Below are 25436 nucleotides of genomic sequence, written 5' to 3'. Positions count from 1 at the left end.
ACTCCTGTAGCATCTTCTTAACAAACATGACGTTATGTGGTATCAGTTGCCATTTTCCTTGAATATATTCAAATAAACTTAAAATAAGATCGGTTGATTTAAAGAAAATCGTTTGGATGGAAAATTTGTAAAGTAATTTAATTATATCCTCACCCAAGATTCAGGAGAATTAATTGGCTGTAATAAAGCTACACTTTATCGGACACAAATTTAAATTAAAAAATATAATTGAATAAATTCTACATACGAATAATTATAGAGATTCTCGATTAATTGCGGCATTCGCCTCACAATCGAGGTAAGTACCTCATGCGAACCGATGCATTCGTCCATTCAAGTTGCCCGCGCTGAAAGTGATGCAGGTTGTGAAGTTGTTTACGTTTTTGGGCATGCTGGGATAGAGGTCGGGCACGAGGGGGAAGATCAGGGTAGATGCGATGGAAACTGTTGTTAAGCGTTGTTACGGAAAAACAATTGCATTGCCGATTATGTATGGAATTTTGTAGTAAATTTTCTCGGAAAGTTTACTTTATTGAATGAAATATACGTTGACGCTGTGTGTTTAAGGTATTTTGATATTTATCGTTTATATTCTTGGTATTTCATCGCGCTCTATTTTGTTTGGGGGGGTCGGTATAAAGTAACATGGCGGACCTCTCGCTGTTTGTTTTCACGCTGACCTTGCCGCTAAGCGTTTTGGCGGTTTCGATGTAGTGGAATTATTCAGCCCTTTGCAACTTAGAGTTAACGTTAAAAGTAATGCTTGAACTATTAATACACCAATCATTTATAATAAGCGAGTTTAAAGTGTGTGTTACAATTATGAATCGTGATACTGTCGCCGAGTGCATTAACTTAAATCAGAATGAATTAACCTGTTTCCATTATTATATCAGTGTTTATTTTGCCGTTTTTTGTTAGGTATGTCAAGTACTTTCGTGGCAGACACTTCCGACTCCCACAAGTCAGACAACACTGTAATCATCATTGTGAACAGTGATGGGAGTCTTTCTTTGGATCAAGAAACCCTGCAAAGCTTATTAGGTGAGTAATATTTTTGTGAATTACCTATCTTATTTTGTAGAATGAGTGCCTGTGCCAATTTTTTGTTATTGTTTTCCGTTTTTAAAATTTTATTGTATTGTTCTGGTATCTGTGGGCTACATATATATTTTATGTGGTGTGTTAATAGCTTCCCATTATTCTATTTGGATTGTGAATAATTCTACTGCCATGATATACATGTACTGCTTAAAAGTTGTGTTTACTTTTTCTGAGAAATCATCTAACCATATGCAATTTCATAATTTAAACGGTAAAGCTAACTGAGCGTCATGCCTGGAATACTTTTATGAAGTTAAGGGATTATATTGTTAATTTATTCTCTCAACTGATTCTATGTAGCTGTATCAGACGAAACACTATATATTAACATCATGGAGTGATAATTGGCTCACCGAAAAATCATATCTTCCATCATTTTCCCCTGATAGAGTAATGACAAAAAGAGATTTAATATGGAATGTTGCTGTGTGACGTTCATATGGATTCCATCAATCGGTTCTCTAATTTATGTATTGCTATTTCTCCTACATAAATTTTTCATCAACTGTAAGGATAGCTGTACTAAAACATTCTTTCAATCCCTCTGCTATATAATTGCCGGTTTTCTCATTTTTATTGTTTACTGGAACAAACGAGGCGAGCATTCAATACCTAGGTGGACCTGTAGTCCGAGTCCAAAGTAAAAAAAAGCCGAAAGCTGGGCAAGCTGTTACTACTCGCTAAGATTTGTCTTTGTTTGTGCTGTTTTTTTTAGTGATTCAGTCTTTAGGTTGGCTTTAATATAAGTAATCATCTCTCAATAGAATTTAAGCTTTTTGTCATAAATTTGAATTTTTAAATGTTTGATTAGTTAACTATAATTTATTTATCCTTTGATCATATTCAAAATCCATTAATTTCCAAGATTCCAGTAATTTATTACATTAAATTTTAGCTTTATTATATATATTTAAAATTTGTCAATAGTATAAAAACCATTTGCTTAAAGCTATCATTACGCTACAAGGAAATGGCAAGTTAACATTAAGAATACGAAACAGAAAATGCCCATAATATGTTATTAAAAAATCTACTATGAAGTAAAAGTTTTGAATTAGGTAGCTTTGTTTTATAAAGTAAATGAGAGTCATCAAAAGGTTATTGCATAGCAAAATATTAAGCACCTCAGCGTACCAAAGATGGAGTCCATATCTACTAACTGTTCTTCGGAATGCTGTTTCATTCTAGACGGCAAGTGTGAGCTGCAAAATTGTTGGGTTTTGTTTGATTTTTAGTTCTTATTTTAATTTTTAACTCATTTGCATTGAAGATGCTTCAGGATTAACTTTGCAGACTTCTTCATTTTATCAGTAAATTAAATTTTTTTTTTTTCTGTTATCAGGTGATGCATAAAGACTACTAGCACATTTTACTTTGCAGAATGCCGCTTAAGTACTCTACCTTAAGTATTTAAATTTTTTTATTCTGCTTTTCTGAATTTCACTTTTTCCCTGCTCTGCCGTCTCAGTTTTCAATGCATTTCATTTCATTATTTCACTTCAAAATTTAAAAAAATGTATACATCATCTCCCTAATGCATTGAATGTGAAAATAAGTAATTTGGCAATATTAATAGTGCTAAGTTATCCAAGATTTGATTTTACCCTATGTATCCTATTGTTAGCCATAAAATATGTGTGTAAAAATCACTTCTCATTAGTTCACCAAAACTTAAAATGATAATTATTTTTACATTGCCATGCACAATTTTTGGTGCAAATTTGTCACATTTTGAATCCAAAATCTTAATAAATACTAAAATATCTTGTTGTCTTGGATAATAACCTACCTCGGGCATATTTCACTTTTTCATCTGTTAAGGTTTTGAGAACTTATTCATTCTTGTTGGGGAGTTGTGCACTAAAAGGCAGTTCCAACTCATTAAATATGATTTCCATGATGTTCGACTAACTTCGTCGAATCATGTATTTGTGCTTACTTGCTCACATCTATGCTTGTTGCTAGTATGACTTGAACTATTATTTTCCACCTGCAATTGACTTGAAAGCATACTGTAGATTCTATATTAAGACTCATCTTTCATCATCCTGCAAATATTTCTGTCATGATATTCCCCTTGAATTTTTGTGAATATGCTCGCGCCAATGGCTTTTTGTGCTTATGAAAATTGGGCTCCTGTCCCACCCTATGGATTTATGCCCCAGTGATTTGAAGTGTGGGAGTTGAGATTTTAGTTGATATCACCGTCACCTGCATTGTATTTATGTACTTTTTGAGTCCAATATTGTTACTGGCTACTTGCCCTAATAGATTTCTTACATGCCAGGGAAAAGCCGGGAAATGTAGTCGATGGCATCAGGGAAAATATTTCATGATACATGTATCAAAATAACTGCCATCCTGTGGGCTGGCTTAGGGCTTGCGTCTATGACACGGAAATAGTATATTGGCAGTACTTTTATTCGATCTACAACCAGTTTAATTTTTAAAAAATATATGAAGGTTCTAATAATGTTGTATTGCATAGCATTCTTATTATATAATTTCCAAATATTCATTATACCCTCTGATGTCCAACAAATTCTCAAATATGCCGCAACTTCATGCTCAGCTTTGCTATCCATGAAATGTAGTAGAAAAAAAGAATAAAATGCAGGCTTCTATGAGTTATTAACTTGTTATTGTTTTTCTTTGTAAATTTGTAAAGAAATATGCTTTAGAAGAATTTAATTATATTTAAAAAATAATCTTACATTTTGTCGACTCTGTATTTTCAAATATTCTATGTAATGGTCGAAATGAGAGTATGAAAGTCTCAGGGGAAAGTGAAGATTTTTGTCTGGTAATTTGAATCCAAATTCCCAATTAGAAGTATCGTAACAACCGTACTGATATGATTATGGTCAATGAAAGACTTGTGTTTGTAAGTGCTTTATTTTATTATAGCTGTAGAAGAATGCTTTATTTTAATGTATAATAGAGCATGCTATCTTGCCCCTGGAAGCAGCCATCACCATTTGAATGTATGGCCTACTAGTGCCTGGTTATTATAAAGTTTATTGCTTAGTTTCTCTACAGTGTTTGCATAGTATCACTATTTATTTTGCCTCTTCCATCGCATGATCTGCTGGAAAGTCACCTTGGTTGGTAATTAAAAATCGTATGCGCATAAAATAATGTTTTAGTTCGTTTATATGTTACCTCTTATGTTATAATTTTTGCTGTTCTAATAGAGCATCTGTTGTTATGTAATTACTTATTTTATTTACTATTACAACTGGACTACACAAAACAAAATGTCATGAATTTTGTTATGGAAAGTTATAAAGAAATAAATTATTTCTTAGAGTTCCATTATTATGAGATTCAAATATTTGGTGGGTCCATAGCTCCTTGTCATTGGAGTGGTAATTTCAGAATTGGCTAAATTTTGTCTATGGATCCAGTCTATATTGCCTATTGATTATTGTCTTTGTGGTTACTTTTCATAGCACCTGATGAAATTAGCAATAACCATCTTATTATTTTTATTTCTACTTCTAAAACTGGCATAGGTCATATAATTATTCAATGGTACTCAATGAAAAATATGTTCATATCTCTAATTTCCTAAACTTATTATGAAGCCACTTATTACCAATAAAAATACAACCTATTGATAAAATTTTATTTAATCAATTTGTATAATAATTAGTTCGTCTAACTTGCTGAGAAAACTTTAATTATGCCCTATATTGCAGTTTTAATCGCAATGGATCCATGGTTACTATGTAGTAGCATTTGAGCATAGTGGTTCAGCGATACCAAGCTAGTTCATGTCACTATAAAGAATGGCTCCACTTAATTACCGTGTATTCAAGTCTACATCGAGAGCTCCAGAGAAATAGAGATATACTGCGAATTCACATTGTGTTGCATTTAATGGATGCTTTGATCTGATTTTTGACATGGTTTTGGTTTTGTTTGTGGTTTGTTTGACTTACTGGGGGGTAATAATGGTAGAAGAGGAAGCACAAAATTAAGAAATTACATTGAGAGTTTTTCCTTACATGATTTAAACCTTATTGACCTGTGGAAAATTATGGATTGGAATCATTGTATTTTTGTGAGTAGTGAATCCTGGAAAATGGAAAATAGACTTTTGGTCTTTTGCATGGTGCCCTAAATCAAAGCTGGTTAATTTTGATTGTCTGTTGCGGGTAACGATTGTTAGCGATATTTGTATTCTTGTAAAAAATTAAAGGGATGTGATACTAAACCAAAATAATCCATTTAGGATTATATTTTCTTTTGTTATTATTTTTGTTATAATTTCTGTGTGGTGAGGTTTTAAATTTTGTTTTGTGACGTAGGAAGAATATTTTTCTCTGGTCAAGTTAGTTAGATCCGTCAACCTGGTGATGAAAGAAATCATTCATAAAATTTTCCATCTGTGCATGTTCTCATTTTCAGCCAACCAACAGAATACAAATGTGAGTGTGGTGAGAGTTGGGGGCGGAGGGCTCGATGGGGGGGATGGAAAGGAAGGGTCAAAGGATGAGGGGGAAGGTGACGATGACGGAAGTCCCCAGCTGGATCTCACGGTGGAAGGCATATTCCCGGCAGCTGCCACTCATTCTGACCCGGAATCTTCTCGTGCTACAAGTTCTCTTACAGCTGTCTCAGCTCTGGCTGCTGCGGCTAGTGTGGCCCAAGATGGTAAGTAAAAATTCCTTTGCTCTTGTAGGTGTAGAACAGAATGGTGTATTTCCATTGCTCCATTTCGGGTTTTATTGCTGCATAAATTTGTGTAAATGGCACACTTGTCTTTCCATACGATCGTAGCCTATAATGAGGGCATGTCCCTTTCAAAAATTCTTTATTTACCTTACTCCCTGTGATAGATGGAAGACCTTACTGATTTACTTGTGCCATTGAGGGGAAGGGGATATTTGGTAAGTTGCCTCAAAACCTAAGTTGGTAGCAAGGGGAGTGTCATTCACGATAAAGTTTTGTCGAAGTGCACCTTTTAATGAATCATTTCAGATTATCCTGGTGAATTGAATGTAAAAATGTTTCTCAGGCTTTGCACCAAACTCGTTTTCATCTTAGTAAATTCATAGCGACTGGAATTTTCACGATCAGTTTCAGTATGTTTGTATTATCTTCAGGTATAATAATTAGAGATATATAGCTAATATGAGATGTGTTGAAACCGAATATAAAGTATAGGCCTAGGCCCTTTGTGTAACTAAGTCAGGACCTAAAAATGTCCTTCACATCCACTTAAAAACTAGTTTTTCCATGGAAAGGGCAGTAAAATGTAGAGAAAGCAATTCACGTAAATTAAAGTAAAAATTGAAAAAAAAGAAGCCTATCACGATGTATTTCCCTTCTCTTTAAATTATTTGATTTGGCTTGCCCTTTTATAAGAACACATAATTGAAGGTCTCTTGTACAGTAAATTCTTTTTTAATTAGAAATTTGGACTAGATTGCAATTTGATCTATGAGCTAGATCTTTGACAAGCTTGATAGATAACGTTTTTAAGCTTCTGTCATGGTACTGGCTAAGGGATGTTTTTTGTCAATTACTTGAATATCAGGAAGTGTGTGATAAACAGTTTTTTTGGGGATAATTTGTGTTGATTTGTAACTTACAAGGGGAATACACTTTTTTCTGTCATTTTCTTAAAATGTTTAAATCAGGCTGAGGAAAGAACACCCCTATTTGTTTGTGGTGCTGCAAGGACTGTTCTGGAGTTTCGAAGGAGAATACATATCATTCACATTTTCTCTCATATCAGAGAGCTTTGATGCAAATCATGCACGTTCAACAATTTTTCTGGGAAATATACAATGCGGTGTGGGTACTTGATCAGCCTGATGTAGGAGGATGTTATATGTGGACAAAGCATTTCAAATCTGCAGCCTTTTTCACAGCCGACGGTCGAGAACAGGAGGGGTACGAATCACTTTACGATATCTCTATGATGACTACCATTCTGAAACTTGCACATAAAGAATTAACTGGATTGGTTAGGTTGTGTGCTAGCCTTCCGTGTCCCAATCTCAGCTACAAATTTCGGAGCATTCCGAAATTCAACCCCTTTGTGTAATGTGGATTACACCGGTGGTACAGTCCTTGGGATGGGACGTTAAACTGTGGTCCCCTTGGTGCCATTCTTAGTAGGCTAATGCTGATGCAGGATTTCTATCCACCCTTCATTCCATGTGCAAAAGCCCAAGCTGATTCGTTCCCAATTTAAATATGTAAAAAAATTGCATAAAAATATTTTGCACTGCATGAAGATAAGAAACAATCTTTAAAAATTCAAACAGTAAAATCCTTAAAAAATAAAAAAAAAGTTCCGTGAGAAAGGATTGAACTGGCCATTATTACTTCCAATGTCAACCATTGTAACCTCTGGGCTATCGCTGTCAAGTGGGAATTGCCATTCAATACAGGTTACAAACTGTAACTTCATTTTATGTGATCTTTAATTGCTTTTTACTCTACATTTTACGAGAGGTGCATTGTCTTGCTTTGGCATATTGAATTACAGCCATGATTTACTCAATCAGAAAATTTGAGCTCGATTGGCCACCCGATGGTTGTGTATTCCCCTTGTTAGATGCATTTGAATCCAATGGAAACACACTGCGGGAAAAATGATGAATAAGAAAATGAAATAGATCCATGTAATTTATAATAAGGTATCCAGAAAAAATCCTGATCTTGTAAAAAGTGCGATTTATATAAAAAGGATGTGAAGGACTGTTGTATATTACATGAGTAATGTTTTTGCCGTGGGAAATAAAAATTTAATTAAAACTTTTATTGAAATAAGAAATCAAGTATCAATTTATATATTTTAAAAAACCAAATTGGGTATCACTATTAAACTACTTACCTTATATTCCTTTTGTTAACTCAGCACTTATTCTTTATTGAATAGTATTCGATTTGCCAATGTTATTATTCTGAATATATGCAGAAGAGAGGCAAAAATAGTGGCGCAGTTCAATTACGATTTTTATGTGAAAAAGTACTAAATCATTCTAATTCATTTATGAGTTTTCAATTAAATCATGATTTTTGTCAGCCCTGAGCTAAGGGATGCTGCTTTGTAAATAATGTCATTCTTAATCAGCAATGAAGAATACGTGCATAATCAGTATGTCAGTATATTATCTAAAAAGGGATCAAATGAAACAGGTGTGTGGGCACACTGATGAAATTAATTTTAGTAGTTTTATAGCTTTAGAAATACATATCTACTGTCAACCTTATACTAAAATAATTGGTGATAATCCCTGATCATGAGTATATTCCATTAAAATCATAATGGCTGTATTTTTAATAATCAATGTAGTAGTGAACAGTTTCATCCAGAATAATTAAAGTAAAAATAATAAAAGCAAGGTATTAAAATAAAAAAAAATTGATGTGAATGAAAAATCCTTTTTATGAAAATGATTTCATAGGAAAAATTCGGATTTCAATCAACCCTGCTTTAGAAATAGGGTCGGTTCAAGTAACCGGTTTTCGGTGTTGCCAGCTCTTGGCCTGTGGAACTGGTATTGAAAACGGAACACATTAAGTCAGTACTTTGGAACCGGTTTGGAACAGTGGCGAGGGTATGAATTTGGTGACCAAAGCCGAAATGGTCTGCAGCGTATTCAAGGTCAAAAAGTGAAAAAAAGATTCATATGTTACTTTCCGATTGCATGGCATCCACGTTTTTTTCTTGTGAGAGTTGCTCGCTAGCACATGCATTTAAGTTGTGCTCGTCTGTTTGTTGCTCTCGCCAACATTATAACATTTCCGATGCACCGTCTACAGCGTGAAATACAGACAATGCTACATTGAGGCCTGTTTCTGACTAAACGACTTTTTGTCAGCTGTCGTTCACGTGAAATTCAGGCGGCTTTTATGATGAGAGGACCACTCTCTGCAACACCATGTGCATTGAACGGCAAGGAATCGAAAAGTGTGGTTATCCTATAGAATGCAAAACTACATAACAATTTTGCATTACCTTATGGCCACTCAGTTTATCCATGGTGTCGCTGCACTGCCGACTTGAACAGTTTATTGTTGAGGTTATAAGAACTGTGACACTGAAGCATACAAATAAGTTGTCTATAAAATTAACAATTTAAGCTACATCGCAGAACACAGAATATATTTTGAACTGACTACTAAGTTACTGCAGATTAACGGATGATGTTGTCAGAAGTTTGGGAGCTTCACTATTGATCCTTATGCTATGCTAACTATCTAGGCAGTATGTAAACTGTGCTCCAAGCATATTTTGCGTGGCCCTTCAAAATCAACACTGAGCACTACTGATTTCAGTGAATGCCTGTTCAGTACTGCAGGCAATAGATCCGCAAATAAAGAATAGATTAGACCGAAATAGTGTAACAATTTTGAATTTAAAAAAATCCAAATCTAGAGATAGAACCAGTGGCTGCCAGTGGATGTTATGTGACCTATTGGTCGATCATGCATTCTTTAACATTTTATTTAAACTTTTTTACTTGGCAAATAAAATTATGGAGAAAATCTTAATTTTTTTACAGAGCTTACCTGCTAATTTACATCTTTAGTGAAATTATTTTCATCCACTTCTTGTGGTTGTTCATTTAAATTTGCCATTAATTCAGATGATAAAAGTTCATCCATGGAACCGAGTAAGTTTAAGTACCAGCTCATCCTTAATGAGAACCAAGAGTTATAGTGTCAAAAAGTTTTCTTGTACATGGATAATTTGAAGTGTGGTTACCCTTTTGTGATGCCGTGGTTGATGCCGTGTTTCAGTTCCCTTTGTCATTGTGGTTTTTGTTTAACGTTCGATGACAAAGCCTAGTTAAAGATGTCTCATTATTATTATGATACCCATAGAAGGTGAATGATTATTTTGTGGTTAATTAATGCACATGAGTGAATTTTCTGATATTTTTTATGTTTTTATTATCATAAAATTAGTGTTATTCAAATACTATTTATATTATAATTAATGTTATGTTTATAGATTTAATGAATCATGACCATCCATTTACAGAAAGGTTTCCCACAGCCAGCTGTGCAATTCTATAATGTTTATTATTATGATTAACATGTTTCAAGAGTACCAGCTGTCCATCAACATATCTGTTGCTTGTTTTAGTTGGCTTCATTTTTGTTAGCTTTTCATGCTCATTTCTGTTGTTTCTGCCATTGATTCATAAAATCGAGAGTCCAAATATGTTAAGGCACCAGAAAAATAACGTTTGGATTGGCCTGAGGAACTTTCACGCTATGGGATAGTGAGCGGTGGATAATTTACAGTTGGTTTCTAATTTTTTTCTTTGAAGAATGGCTATTGTAAGGTAAAAAATTAATAGAATCAATTAGGGATATGTGAGTAGTAATTTTTGTCGAGTTGAAGGCTACTCGTGAGAGTCAAGTCGAGTATGATAATTTATGGACCAGGCAATACAATAAAATGTGCTCCTATATTTTCTCATTTTTCCAATTCCATTATGAATTTTCTATTCTAAATTCTTATCTCGATGCAAAAAGAAAAATATAATGAGGAACGTTGATGGTAATTGTGTCAGAATTAGGAGATGAATGAACATTAATGTGTCTTAAACAGTTCCATGGGCACAATTTGAAAGAATTAACCTCAAGAAATATGTCGACAAGTTAAGTAATATATTTATCCAAAGTGCTAGGAAGAGCCCTGAGTAAAGGTATTTGGACAGCTATAATAAAAATAACATTATACGTAAATGAATCATATAGTGTTTGATCCTTTCAAATTCTCATGCAAAAAAACTAATTGTTCTACATACTCGGGCAACAGGTTTTGACGTTTTCATGTGACAGTATTACTACTACTACATATTTCCTTTTGCTACACAATTGCATGGCTGCACTAGTATATACTTTCTTGCCAAAATTGCAAGATATGGGAACCTTGGTAATCCTTCTTAAAAATTATATTTTTGTGGATCTTGAATCTTTATGGAATTAAAAGTTAAACGAAGCAAACGAACTATGGAACTTAGATTTAGCTTTGTAGAGCAAAAAAATTCCATATTTCTCACGTCGTTTGATAAACCTTAACATTCTGGTTTTTTTTTTAATTTTAAGAAATAAAGTAAACGCAACAAAGGAATAAACAAAAATTAACATTGGGTGTACGTGATGATCAAAAAGGCTCGAAGATGACGTTAAACACCAGGAAAAACTGGCATTGTCCGCTAAAGCTTGGAGGAACACAATATCCAATGATTGTAGTTATTTTCCCTTTTCCTATGGAAGACCTAAAACATTGCATAATGCGTGGAACAATAGTGTTGCTGACTCCTATAATTTTCTTATGAAATGAGGATGGTATGATATAGCCTAAATGTTTTTGCTTTAATTGTTGCCTTATTCTGTTGCTTATTATAAATGTCATATGGCAAGAATAATTCTAACCAAAAAATTTCTCTGATCTGCAGTTCTCTTAACACATGTTGCTTTTTTGCATAGTTTTATTTGCTGGCCTCATTAAAAATACCTCTCATCATCTTCTCATATTAATTTTTTATCAGTATTTTTTTTTTACTTCCAAAATTAATTTGCTTTTTATTATTTGCAATATACTGGCTGTCTGAGAGTCAATGCTGGCGTTTGACATCTTCTTATGGCAGTGCTGTTCAGTGGTCGTTTTCTAGTTATTGTAATGCACCTTTCTGAGTGTGGATTTCTGTGGAAAATTGAGAGCCATGGGTGTGTTATAAATACCATAAGCTTATCATGTTTCAATTAAAATATCTGGGACCATACTGTTTTATGAAGCAGTCAATGTTGAAGGGGCGGCAAACCCTGGTGTTTCTGTGGGAGGCGTTGCATCTACAACACCAGGAGCAACAAGTGCTTCCTCAGCTGGCGAGGGATTGGATCCTTTTCTGGAGATGGACCCGGAGCAACTGCAGCGTCTGGAAACAGCCCTGCAATCTGAGCAAGCCAAGCAAATCCTCGGGGAAGGAGTTACTGCTATGCTTGGTTAGTATTAAAGGAAGCGATTCAGGAAACATCTGTCGTGACATTTGTGTGAATTTTTTTAGAATACATGTAGGGTATTTAGAATTATATTAATGATATCTCACTTAGTTTATTTACATATAGTTTTATGATATTTTACTGAAGACAAAGTTTTAAGAACTGTAGGGTCCTTGAGAATGGCTGTTTCTTGTAATAATATGGAATATGAGTGAGTATCCTTGGGGAGGATTGTGAAAATTGCTGTTCTGTCGAATCTGTGAAAAAAAAACGTTCCTAAGAACAGACCTGCAGAGTGAGCTACCCATGAAATAGTGCTCCACAAGTTTATGTCAAAGGTATTTTGTATTGACTTAATATTCTTTGTCAAGCAAATTCTCTTGATATGAAATGGCCTTGCATGTGATTTCATTAACTCCAATTTTAAGAAATAGGTTTAAATTTGTTATAAATTGTGTTTAAGAAATCGATAGGTGCCAATTTTGTATATGCTTGCCTCTTCTACTCCATTACCTTAAAAGGGATGATGATTTTTCTTAGCATGTTGCAGATGTTGGTCACTTTTGTCCTTGATGGTGAGTATAATTTGGTGCCACTGATCATATGACAATGTCAGCACATCTTCTAGAGAAAAAAATGTTGAGTACGGCTATTGGAGAAATGAGATTTATATGATGTGTTCATTAACCTCTTTTCAGCCTAGATAAGCCTATTATTGCAAAAAAAATCCTTTAAGTACTGACAAGGTTTCACTTCCCCTGTGCGTTTCTTTTCTTAAGTGCAACATGGCATCTACTGGGAGGTTTACTGTAGGATATGAGCTTTTCAATGAGCTATATTTAAGCCAGAAACCATTCAAGCCATTTGGCTTGAATGGTTTCTGGTCTTTGGCAAATTTTTTTCTGAATGTTATATCATCTTATACCGCGGAACCTCATTAAAGCGAGTACGGGCTTTTGCAAGACCCCTGCCATTACGAGAGATAGCCGAGGCACCGTCAATTGACCCTATATTAAGCATGTATAAAAATTCGATTTTACGAGGCCCTTTTGGTGTTGGCATTTACCATAGCAAGAGTTTCCATTGCCAGAAAACCTTCACCAAGAGTTCCTTATCTTTGTAATTTCTTGCGATCTGTTAGAAATGTAGTTAACGTTGAGTGCTCAGACTCAAATTTATGTAGTAAACTGTCGTTCGATAAATAAGTAGTTCATTTTGGTGAAAATATTGTGGCATTAACATTTGCGAATGCTTGATCTTCTTTTGTTCCTCGGGTGGCAGAAAGCAGTCGGCAGCATACCCGCACATCTGTGAGTTGCGTGAATAGAAAGCATTTGATGGTAGACACCATGGCCGTAAAACACCAAACATGTCTAAGCAAGAAAATAAAAATAATAGAGTAATATGAGAGTGACGTAATTAATTTATCTTCCTATTCGCTCTTCACAATTAAAGAAAAACAAAAGCGCCCAAGGAATTCAGACCATGAAGAGTTAGAAGGAGCTTTGTTCGGTTTTGCCCACTCCAACCTGCGGGAACTTTTGAGAAAGGGGCTATGCCTAAGTCGAAAGCGGAGTATTTCAGGAATAGATTGCAAATCGAGAACTTCAAGAGTTTGGAAGGTTGGTTATGCTAATTCAAAGCACCAAAGCGTTATCTCCTGTCATAATTGCTGGTGATACCTGCGGTGTAAACCCGAAGTTGTAGAAGAGAGACTCAGATCCTAAGTATCTTAAGAAGTATTCCCCGCATTTTATAACATAGACGAAACGGAACTCTTTTACAACCTACTCCCCGACAAAACCCTTGCAGTATGAGGTATTTCTTGCAATGATGCTTGTAGAGGTAGGTAGTGCACCTTAGCGATGGTGTAGGATGTACGATACAATAATACTTAGCGTGAGTTGTCCGGATGGACGTATTTATTCTATGTTGCGGTTACAAGTAATAGTCACGATTACAATGTACTATTCACAAGGGTGAACTATTCGCGTCAGTGGTCGGACTCGTACTGGCACTCTCTTCTGTCACCCGGGCGGCCGAGCATCCCCTGGTGGCCGCTGGAAGAACTCACAGAACAACTGATTCTCATTTGGCATCATGGTGTATGCATTCAGCAATTCCACAGATGGCATATGTGAAGAGCTGATGCTGTGCTTTTAGTTTCCGCAAATTCCGCATTCCTTTTTCATGTTTCTCAGTCATTATTGAGAATGTTAAATCAATAAATTCGTACTGGTTAGTTTTTTTTTGGCCTTAGGGTCCATCAGATGCGTATGCCTTTCCATTTCTTTGTCGCAAATATTACCCATTGAGTTATATTCGTCGCAGTTTCTTTCATCTTGTTGTTGTTTTACTTAAGTGAAATCAGCATAATATCTGCGTTATATTTTTTCGTGAAATAATATCACGTTAATGTCTTTCCTTATATTACCAATTTAATTCAAATCGTTTATATTGCTGTGCTGTGATAAACTCAGTGTATTATTTCAAATACGTTGCAAGCGTAACACTCAAAAAGAATCTTTTTTAACAACGGCAATTTTAATCATATCATTTTGCATGCTTAGCAAACTTTTTACCGTAGATAATGAAGATTTTACATTATATGATAGAAAGAGTCTTCCGAGGCAGGATCGTTACACAATTTTCCACCGTTTTCTTCTGCAGAAACAAATCCAATACGTTATTTCACTTAACTGCCGCTTAGCATACAGGAACAATAAAGATACACCAGTGGAAGCATTTGAGGCTTTAAATAATAGCGATAGAGTTTTATCAGATATTTTTTGAATTTTCTGTGGAAAATACCAAAATAATAGAATGATCACGTAAATGCACTAATTAAGTACATAGAAAAATGGCTTTGTCGGTTGTGCATTGGCATAATGATTGACAAAGCAATGCTTTGCTTGATTTTATTCAGTATGGCACTTACAAATTGTTAGAATAGTTAGTTGTTTAAGTAAGGAAATTTAGTGATGCAAAAAAATTCGCCTTTCGTCTGGATTTATGCTTGTGTTAATCGGATAGACATATCTCTGTTGCCGCACCACTCCTGTTCCTGTATAACTGTTCGCAATAGGTATATTGGCTATTATTTGCTCCACCTCCGGTAAAGCGACAATTTGCTATAGTGAGTTTTTATTTGAGCACCGTGGGGTCTTGTTTTTATCGAGGTTGCACTGCACATAATTTTTAATGGAAATGCATCCTTAATGGATGTGGATGTTATTGAAAATTTGGCAGGTGAATATCAAGGCTGAAACATCCAACATCATACTTTTTTGGCAACTACTAAAATTTTTTTGGTGAAAGTCATCTTAACATTCCAAGAATTTATTCATATTTTCTTTCCATGATTTTGCTGATTTGTATTGTTGGAAACAATAGTGGTTAGTGGTGGGCTTTTTCCATCCCATACATTCTTCAATCTGAATTTGGTCTTCAATTTCAGAAAACTAATGGAAGAAAAATTAGTCACTCATTTTGTCATTAAATTCTTTGAATCTAGTGAATATCAACCCCAAATACAGTCATTTCAAAAATTTGTCATATCTGCAGTATACTTTTCATCATAATAATCCTATTCATCATCATGATGGGTTTTATTTTTGGTATAGCAATAAGTTATAATCATTTTGATGTTTGGTGCAACATGTATTGTAATTGACTGGAGGTATAATTTCAGCATTTATAAGCATTTATAGCTACTCATCCCTCTTTAAAAACCTGTTCAGTTTTGTAGGATGTGTATCCTGTTGGTTAATTTACTTATTCTTGGAAGTGTGTCCAAGTACTCATTAGATTATATTTCATCTAGTATTTTCTCGTCTCTAAATCTTGTTAAACTATGAGCATTACTTCAGCATTGCTTGCGAAAACCTTGTCAGTGAAGCTTTTTTTGTGCATGCGGCAATAGATGGGTCATATATGACATCATTAGCTCTGGGGTTGCATCTGTGGGATAAGTTAGCTATTAGGGAATTATCTGTTGTCGTAAGATATAATGCTGATGGACACAATCGTAGCGTGTTCTTACTTTTATTGCTTGTTAGATATGCATAATTTGCATAAGATTTATTTTTTTGAATATGTATAACATGCTTTCTCTTCCTTAATTAAGCATTTGCTTTCTTGATCAATGCTGCTTTTAAAAGGATTATTTTTCTCTATGTTTTATTTCTTATGAGTTGATTAGTTTTTTGTGTCATGTTATACCTTAAGTGTGAATGCTTCCCTGTTTTATTCCACTATTATTTAAATGCTTTTGGTGCTTGCAAGTTGAGAAATTTTTTGTCAAGGAAACATATATTCTTATTGCATAATAAATTTATTTAGGATAATAGGTTAAATGATAAACCATTCAGTTTTTTTATTTCTTTGCACCACCTACGAGTCATTGACAAATGTGTGTGAGATAAGTTTAGAATAGTTCATTGCTTATATTCAATGATTTGTGTTCATGAAGCTAACCACTCTAAGCCTATTGATCAAAACACTCATTAAGTGGACTGCAATCAGAATGCTTTTTGATTTTCCATATCATTATTCTCACCTTTGGATCACTCGGAGTAAGTTGCAATACTTTCATTGATTGATTTGATTGATTGATTGATTTGATTGATTGATTGATCAAGCAATGGAAATTGGTGCTGTATTCTCAAGTATCTGCCTGATATTTTTTCATAAATCAGGACCTTGATGAGCTGATGGGCATGGTTGAATTGTAGTTACTTAAGAATAATATCATGAATTTTGATGGGAAAAAATGAAATAGTATATTCATATGCTTTTTCCTGATTTAAGTAAATAAACTTCTTTTGGTCTTATATACTTATATACATAACTTAAAGACACATTGAAAATAATACAGCATTTTTTAAAAATATTTGTTCATAAACTGGATTTTCTATCTGTGTGGTTTTAACAATTTTTTAAAGAATGTTTTTAATAAAAATGTGGTTGCTTCTTTCTGTAGTGATAAAGGAAATGGTAAGGAAAGGTATGATAGTCAGCAGTTTTAAAAATGTCTGTATGATAAGGAATTTTTCAATTACAATACTGATTATTATTGAATAAAAATTGGCTGAAAGGTTCAATCATCATGAGCATGAGTATGGTATGCGGTAGTATTTTGTGCTCCTTTTGCTCTTAGCTCATGAAAGTGTTTTTAGGTGAAAGTGTTTGTGAATTGAGATATTTGTGTGATTCTAGACATGCTGTCATCAGATGAGCAGACTAACATAACTGATACCATTCGAATGGACCACTGCTACACTTCCCTTGGTCCTGGTTCTGCTCCTCCAAATGCTTCCTCCCAAGGGGCATATTCATCTGGTGCTTCGAACGAAGGAGGCCATGGTGGCCGAAGGATGCACCGAGTGAACGCCTCAGATGATGAAGATGATGATGAGGAGGATGACGATGAGTCGAGCGACAGTGGGGAGAGTTATGGGGAGCCGTCACGCTCCAGGGGCCGAGGAAGGGGACGTGTAAGTTGCTCATTTGTATTTCTTGATTGAAGCTTTCGTGGCTCATGATGATTTAAGAGAGAGATACAGGTGTATGCTGCGTGATGGATCGGAATTGCCTCGGCATTTCGTGACCGACTGCTGGTCACTTCATTTCAGGTTATATGTCCTTTTTTTTTGAAATTATTCTAGATTATATCCCGAACCGTTTCCAATCCAACATCATATTCTTTGTCTAATTTCAGTCTCTCCTTATCCATTCTTTGCAATCAATTCAAGATAGCAAGGGGAAGCATTCTTTCCTTCTGATTTTTTATCATATTTGTCACCATAGTAATAACAGAGCACTACAGATAATTAGATTTTTGACAATTGTGGCATGAATGATGCAAGATTCCATCATTGGGTTCATTCAGTTGACAGATCGGCTTCAAAGCTGCTCATTTTAAGTTTGGAGTGTTCTCACTGTGCTGAATGTGAAGCTATGTTGCTGTAAACAAAGTGGAAAGATTGTTTTGGCTGTCTGCCATATTTTATAGCTGCAAAAGCACCAAGCGGTTGAGCTATCTGCGGGTTGAAATTTTAAAAGTTAATGACTCATTTATGCTCTTACAATTTTTGTCCTGTTTTAAAGTAACTCAACCTCAATACAGCAAGCATTTCATTGTATACTTTTTTTTCTTGATCTTCAGGACTAATTTGTTAATAGATTTGAATATCAAATGTATATCTTGAATTTTAGTGGTTGTCAGTGACTTATTTTCTTGATATCTTCTTTCTTTCTCAGTTTATTATGCAGGCTGTATGTAGAATATCATTTGTTATATGCAGTAAATATTGCAATTCCTTTTGACATTCTTTTAGATTTATTAAATAATTACTGAAAGGTGCGTTTTCAAAAATCCATTTCTTACATTCGATTCAGGGAAGGGCCCGTGGTCGTCTTGGTGGGAGGTGGGCTGGCTCTGGAGTCCGTGGCAGAGGGGGACGGGGTGGTCGGGCAGTTAACGTGCGTGGCGGCCGTGGGTCTGGTGCTCATGTGACCCAAACCACTCCCATAATTCCCAAGCCCTCTCCTCCTGTTGTGCAGAAAGTAATCACAAGCAGTGCAGCCAGCCTTTCACCATCATTAGCTGCTGTTACAGCTGCCTCGTTGGTGCCTCCCAGCAATGTGGGAACTGGTGCATGCCTGGTACCTGTTTTGAAGCAGCTGGATCTTAATCCAACTTTGACAAGGACAGAGACAGTGGGTTCAAGCAAGGAGCCTGTTAAAGTTGTTATGATGCCTGTGTTGGACAGGAAGCATGGTGCTCAGCATAGCACGGTGCCACAGGGGATTATGATAATCCCTGGGAAATCCATTGTAAGTAATTTTATGACTGCTCATCTTTGCTTAGAATCCTTCTTTCTTGCATGGATGAAAATGCTATTTTTTTCTGGCAAAAATTTTATTTGTTAAAAAAATTATATTTAATTGGGTGTGTTAAGGTGCCACAGTAGATTCTCAATTATTCAAACAACTTTCTTACAAAGTTGTATTTCAAACAGAGTAATGTCATGGTCCTGAATGAAGGGTTTTGTTAACATACGGTGAAAGAAGTAAACAATATTTAAGAAATTATGATTCTAAGCTGTCCCAACAGTATTGAAAGAAGCCATTGTTACAATGTTTGAAGTGCTTGCTACAGAATCTAAAATGTCTGCTTAGCAGCAAATCACAAAGCTTTCCCCGAGATCCCATGCCCCAAAAATTAGAATTTAGTTTAGAGATGCAAGTGATTAATGAACAAATACAGCTTTAGAGCTTAGAAAAATCTCCCCTCTTCAAATGTCTGTTCTTCAAAAAAGAATATTCAAATGAAATTTTAGCTTAGATAGATTGAATCAACTGGGTAGTGCTTCTCTATCGGTATCCTTCCGCAAATGCAGCACCAGGACCTTCAACTCACAATCTACATGACTTGTCCTCACGTAATGTTTTGCTTTCCTGTGTCTGATAACAATGCCAGAAACTTCTCGTACAGTGGAACCTTGATCTATCGTTCCCACATTGATTGTTTTCCTGCATTCATCATTTGCCTTTCCTGGTCCCAAATGAAGTTCCATGCCAGCAATGTAATTTTTCCTGCATCTGTTGTTTCCCGGAGTATTATTTTCCCACATTGATGGTTTTTAAGATCACCATCCCAATGTATTATTTTCCCTTATCCATTGTTGGACAAAAAAGAAACTAAAGTATTTATAATGTGTCGTTTATGGTTATATCAAGAGGCACATACCGTATGAGCGCATGTAAGAGGCGCACCTTTTTTCCCAGAAATTGCAACCGAAAATGAGGGTGCTCCTCCTACACAAACTTCTTATCTTCCCCCCCTCCCCTTCACCAGTCGCAAGTCCAAGGAGAACTGAGTCAAGTCCAAGGGGAACTGAGTGGCCTTGGTTTTCAGCGTGAGTTAGTCATCTGAAACCCTAGGTCAAAAACAAGCGGCAGGCAGGGGAGTTTCTCCCTTAGTGACGTATTTTTAAAATGCTCCTCTTTGCTTTTTTGTAAGCAACGCGCCGTCACGTCGGTACCCCAGAGCTGAACATGGAAAAGATCGCGCTGGGTTTTTCGCTCCGGAGGGCGCGCTAAATTTACTGCCACAAATGGGCATTCCGTGGCATTTATACTGCATATAGTGATCGCTTATCAAACGTAGAGAAACGTGTAGTTTTGAAGGACATACCTGGTTAATAGTCAATATCTGCCTTGTCGAGTAATTTCCATTACGCTGAGGACCTGATTTTTCAAAAAATCATCTTCAGACGCTAATATGAGGATTATTGCAACTGAAAATTATATTGGTGTCAAAACCTGCTCTTTAAAAAATTCGAACAAGTGTGTTCATTATACTAAATTGTGGATAGAAGAAATCAGAAATGCTTGTAAGTGAGGAGTGCGGAAGGGGAGGTCGAGGCGAAGGAGCGCGATCCCTCCGTCTTCGAAGCAACGAGGCTACGAGCGAAGGAGCAATGGACGAACACGCCCGATCTTGCATGTGATGTCGTTGCCTTCAAAGCGAAGGGGCGAAGGCGCAGCAATGTGATATACACAGTTTGTGTTGCCTGAAGTTTCCAGTCCGTCTCGTCTTGTTTGAACGTGCTTATGCTACGCTTGTTTCTTCCGAAATTGTGCTGTTTTGACTATTTTGAATATTTGTAGCCTTGTTGTAAATATAAATCTTTGTGTCAAACAATTAGAGCTGAAAAAACTTAAATTCTGTCAGATATGCGTCGCGTTAGATCTCTTTCTTTTTTTGAACCTTGTGTGTGTCATACAATTATTGAAAGCTATCGAGATATCTTCGGGCTCAGTAGATGACTCACTTAGCATTTGGCCTCCAGAAACTGGGAGATCGATCAAGGTCAGTTGGTGAGGCGGGGTAGGGATGAAACACGTTTCCATTGTTCCCCTGTAACTTGATATTTTCCTCGGAAAGGAAAATAACGGCAGAGGCATTGGCTGATGGAGGGCCGAGTGTGGCTCTGCTAAATCTACGACGTGGTTATTATCCTACGGCTCTGAGATTGCCCCGATTGTTGTCCAATCTCTTGGGAAGGTTCATGCTATGTGCCTGTCGTGTCTCGCCTTAAAATTTTCCACGGCTCCAATTCTATTGCAATACTCCTCCGAGAGCATTTAAACAAAATTGTTCGCGAATAGGACAAGCATTGTAGAGCAACGGTGTATGTGAAGGGAGGATCGGAATTTTTTCTACTCCCTCTTATGCCACTATTACCGCCGCAGTTATCAAAATTTCCTTCTTCAATTAGTACTGAAAGAGGAAATTTCGATAACTGTCGAAATTCCAGACATACGTCTGCAACACCACGCGATAGTATAAAAAAAGTCATGCAAAATTTTTTTCTTCATAGCTTCGATGCTCAAAATAGGGGTGCGCCACTTACACACGCTTATACGGTAGTTTGAATCATCCCAAAGAGGTAGAACTACCATTGGGAGAATCCCAGTGCTGGAGGATATTAGCTCCGTTGCTCATTTTCCGAAATCCGCTATCCCCCTCCCATCAATCCTCCAAAACCTCTCAAAAGACCCCAGACACCCCAGATCATGGCCCTTGCGGAGTTCATGTTACGAAGACCATAAATCATTACTTCGAAAGAAAATATCAAGTTACTTCAGTATAATAGAAACGTATTTCACCCCTCTCCCTTTTTTGCCAACTGACATTTTTTCAGCCTACCTGTTTCAAAGTTCCCTATTTCTGGAGGTTAACTGCTGCATGAGTCATCTATTATGCCAAATGGTGTCTAACAATGGCTTTCGCCAACCAGTATTATACCTTTATTGCATTGAAATATTTGTCATTGCACGTAATAGAAAAAGAATGAGGCCAAACATGGCGCATTTCTGACATTATATAAGCATTATAAGCAAGGAAATAGTTGGCAAAATACAACGGAAACTTAGCATTCTAGCAAAATCGATATTTTCAAAGCTGAGCTTCTCTGCAATTGAAGTGGCAATTTTTTCTGAAAACAGGATATCAGGTTACAGTTTAAAATTTATATTATAAATCTCACTTGTGAGAGTCACTGACTTACGGGCATCTTCACGGGATATATTGTCTCCCTACTAGCCATAAACGGTAGTGTCATTTCCGAGCTTCACCTTGTACGAGAAATACATACTTTCTAGTGTGGGTTTACTTCAAACTAGCGAGTGTTTTCAGTGCGGGTTCAATAAAGTCAGGTTTCATTTTTATTAATTACGTATTTATTTGTCTTTGAACCATGGCTCTTCTATAGATTTAAAGATAAGGTTTAAAAGATGAATTGAAAATAATTGAAGAAAATCTGGGGGAGAAGCGTGCGAATATTGTAACGTCTCTGGTTGTCCGCTAGCACAAGACAGTAGGGGTGGGAGTAGATCGAGCTGCATGGTGAAAACCAGAAGTCAGATGAAGCAGAGCATCAGATGGGTGTGCCACTGCCAATTAACGGAAAATTGGTCACGCTTTACACAATTCCCTCAATTATATAAAAAAAACTCACACTCAGCTCAAGACTGTCTGCCATCTAATTTTGTGGGTATTTGAACAATGTTAATACCTTAAACTCCCTTTATTACGAAGTTTACGGGACCGGAAAACTGCACGTTTGTAATAAAGAACTTTATAATAGTGTTTCTTTTAGGAATCATCGCAAAAAATGTACCTAGCCAAAGTTCCTTGTCTCTTCAATCTCCCGTATTCATAGTCGGGATGCGGAATAGCTTCTGGGTCATGTGTATGATATACGCGATTATATTATGAACAAATACAGGAAATCCTTGGTATACGAACAAGATGCATTTCGAGACCTGTTGCTGTTCATGGTAAGGAAGAACGAGCAGAACGCTGAACAGTTGCTGACTTCGCAAATACAGTAAAACCCCGTATTTGCGTTATCGGAATTTACGTTTTCCCGCGAAGTGTAAGTTTTTTTCTGGGTCCCGTCATATTTCCTATCTCTCCAATGTAAATAGAACCCTGTATTTACGCCGTGTTTTTTTCGTTTTCCCGCCATGTGCACCACGACGTGCCGACTAAAAAAAAATTATTTGCGTACTAAAACAATTAATCATGCATATCAGCCCATAAAAACTGTCTTTTGGCTTCCTTTCGCGCATTTTTATTTAAAAATCCAAGAGAGAGAGATGTAATGAGAACTATTTTTGGGAAGAATTTGAATGTGGCGGGACAGAACGCCACTAACGTCGGAAAGTTGAACTACGTCATCTCGTTTTCTGTCAGCGGCGAAAAGATTCACGATATGAAAGTAGGTGTTTTGAGCAATCGAGCTATGTATTAATTATAATGCAAGAACTCCTGAAGGAATGTTGACAATAATCATGTAGTCGATAATTTGATACGAGAGTTTGAAAGGAAACCAGACGTGATAAATGCCGGAACTATCTTGACCGACCGAGATCATTTGCGCTGACTTCATTCAACAGTTGCGTAGCAATTATGGGTTAATTAAATACTTAAAAAAAACTTATTTAAAATTGAATTATCCCATTCAAATAGCAGTGTATCGCAAACTATTGTAACTTTCAAAAATTATGAAGTCCCATGACAGTTTGTACTACGCACTTGATCGCCGAGGAGTAGGTCAGATACTCGTGTGCTGCCGAGTTACCCTCAACTCGTACGGGAAATAGAATTGATCCGGCTTGAAAATGGAAATTCGGGGTGAAAAACGGACATTTTTAATTGACGAGAAAATGAAAATTATAGAGATAGTTGATTCCCACACCGGAACCCGCATCTATTCAAACGCTGGCGACTCGAATGTTGGGACTGGCAATCCGTTCGGATTCCCAGTCTCAACATTCAATACCGTGGTGAAAAATCGCGATGCCATTGTAAAATATGCAAACCAGTGCGGACATTTATCAAAAAAGAGAATATATATGAAGAATTCAGGTAAGTCAGGGACATTTGATCAAGTGTCCCAGCAAATCGTGTCATCTAAAGGCCTGTTTACATAGTACATGAACCCGCACAAGTTAATGTCTAAATTATGAACACGAAAATGCACCGTGTATTCACCCAACTTGTGCGTATATGCACGAACAGAAAATAGAACCTGTTCAAATTTGGTTCATGCATTCATAGTCGGATTTAGGGGAAGGGGATGTGCCCCCCCAGATGCTTAAAAAAAGAGACAAAATTTGAATGCGGTTATCATAGGAGGATCAATGGGGGGGGGGGCACGTGCCCTCCCAGACACTTAAAAATATGCTAGATTTTTAATACGGTCCGGTTATCATTGCGTTCGTTTTGTATAACGTGGTATCATTGTGCCCCCCCCCCCCCCCCACTCCAGATCAAAATCCTGGATACGGCATTGCTTGTGCCCCCCAGAAAGAAATCCTGGATCCGCCCCTGATGGTCATCATTATGTTCGCTTTGTTTTGTGTATTACTCAAGGAGGCTCAATCATTTAATTCAATAAGAATAACTTTGATATAAAAATAAAGAGAATTTTGTAAAGTCATTGTTATATCTTGTTTTTAATCTCAATTAAGACAAGATCTTTTGCCTGTCAGGCCCTCTGTGCCCCTCCCAGAAAAAAATCCTGGATCTGCCCCTGTCTACATTCATACATGTCCCGTTCCGGTCCACAAAAATCATTCATGCAAGCAGAAATTAACTCGTACGTGTTAATGTATCGTGTAAACAGGCCCAAAGGCCCTTGAGAAAAAGTATTTCCCCACAAGATTGGGAATCGAAGATTCCACGGCATCTATAATGGTTGGTTGGACAGATTCAAAAATAGGTACAGTCATGTATATAAGATGGTGAGTGGTGAAAGCAAAGATGTTAACATAGAGACAGCAACTCAGTGGAAAGAAACTGAATATATTAGAGTTCTGGAAGGTTACAGCCCAAAAGATGTTTTCAGTGCAGACAAAACAGGATTATTTTTTAATTTTTGCTGCCAGCAAAAACACTGCTTCAGAGGGAAACAGTGTTATGGAATAATGCTTAGTGAACAATTAAAAAATTAACATTTCCAAAGCCAGTATATGAATAAAAGTGAAAATTCTCTATTTCCCACGATTTGCATTTTCCCGCAATTTACACTTTTTTTCTTGGGTCCCTAGAAAAGTGTAAATAAGGGGTTTTACTGTAATTACTTGATTCTTTGTTCGAATTGTACTCAAAGTACAAGTTCCTTTAAGATACACTGTGTCACATCGCCCAACTCCAGAGGCACCTAATTGGAAATTTCGGGCATCCCTTTGTTCTTCGAAAAAGTCATGTCTTAAAGTTTATAAATCAAATTTTTGCAAGAAAAGGACTTTATGTACAGCCTATTTATGAA

The 25436-nt window shown here is 36.2% G+C and overlaps 1 protein-coding gene across 1 annotated transcript in view; it reads left to right on the top strand.

The window, feature by feature from the left end:
- Positions 1 to 388: 388 nt before the first annotated feature.
- Positions 389 to 25436, top strand: part of LOC124154674 (death-inducer obliterator 1) — a 90696-nt gene continuing 65648 nt past the window's right edge. Inside the window, exons 1-6 of the mRNA XM_046528544.1 lie at positions 389 to 567; positions 922 to 1044; positions 5518 to 5763; positions 11884 to 12090; positions 17305 to 17582; positions 18487 to 18924. Coding sequence (XP_046384500.1) covers positions 924 to 1044; positions 5518 to 5763; positions 11884 to 12090; positions 17305 to 17582; positions 18487 to 18924 — 1290 coding nt within the window. The 5' untranslated portion in view covers positions 389 to 567; positions 922 to 923. The remainder of the gene's footprint in view (positions 568 to 921; positions 1045 to 5517; positions 5764 to 11883; positions 12091 to 17304; positions 17583 to 18486; positions 18925 to 25436) is intronic.

This window comes from Ischnura elegans, chromosome 2, assembly GCF_921293095.1.
Source record: "Ischnura elegans chromosome 2, ioIscEleg1.1, whole genome shotgun sequence".
In the NCBI taxonomy this organism is placed as follows: Eukaryota; Metazoa; Arthropoda; class Insecta; order Odonata; family Coenagrionidae; genus Ischnura; species Ischnura elegans.
This window is presented reverse-complemented; position numbering and strand designations above follow the sequence as displayed.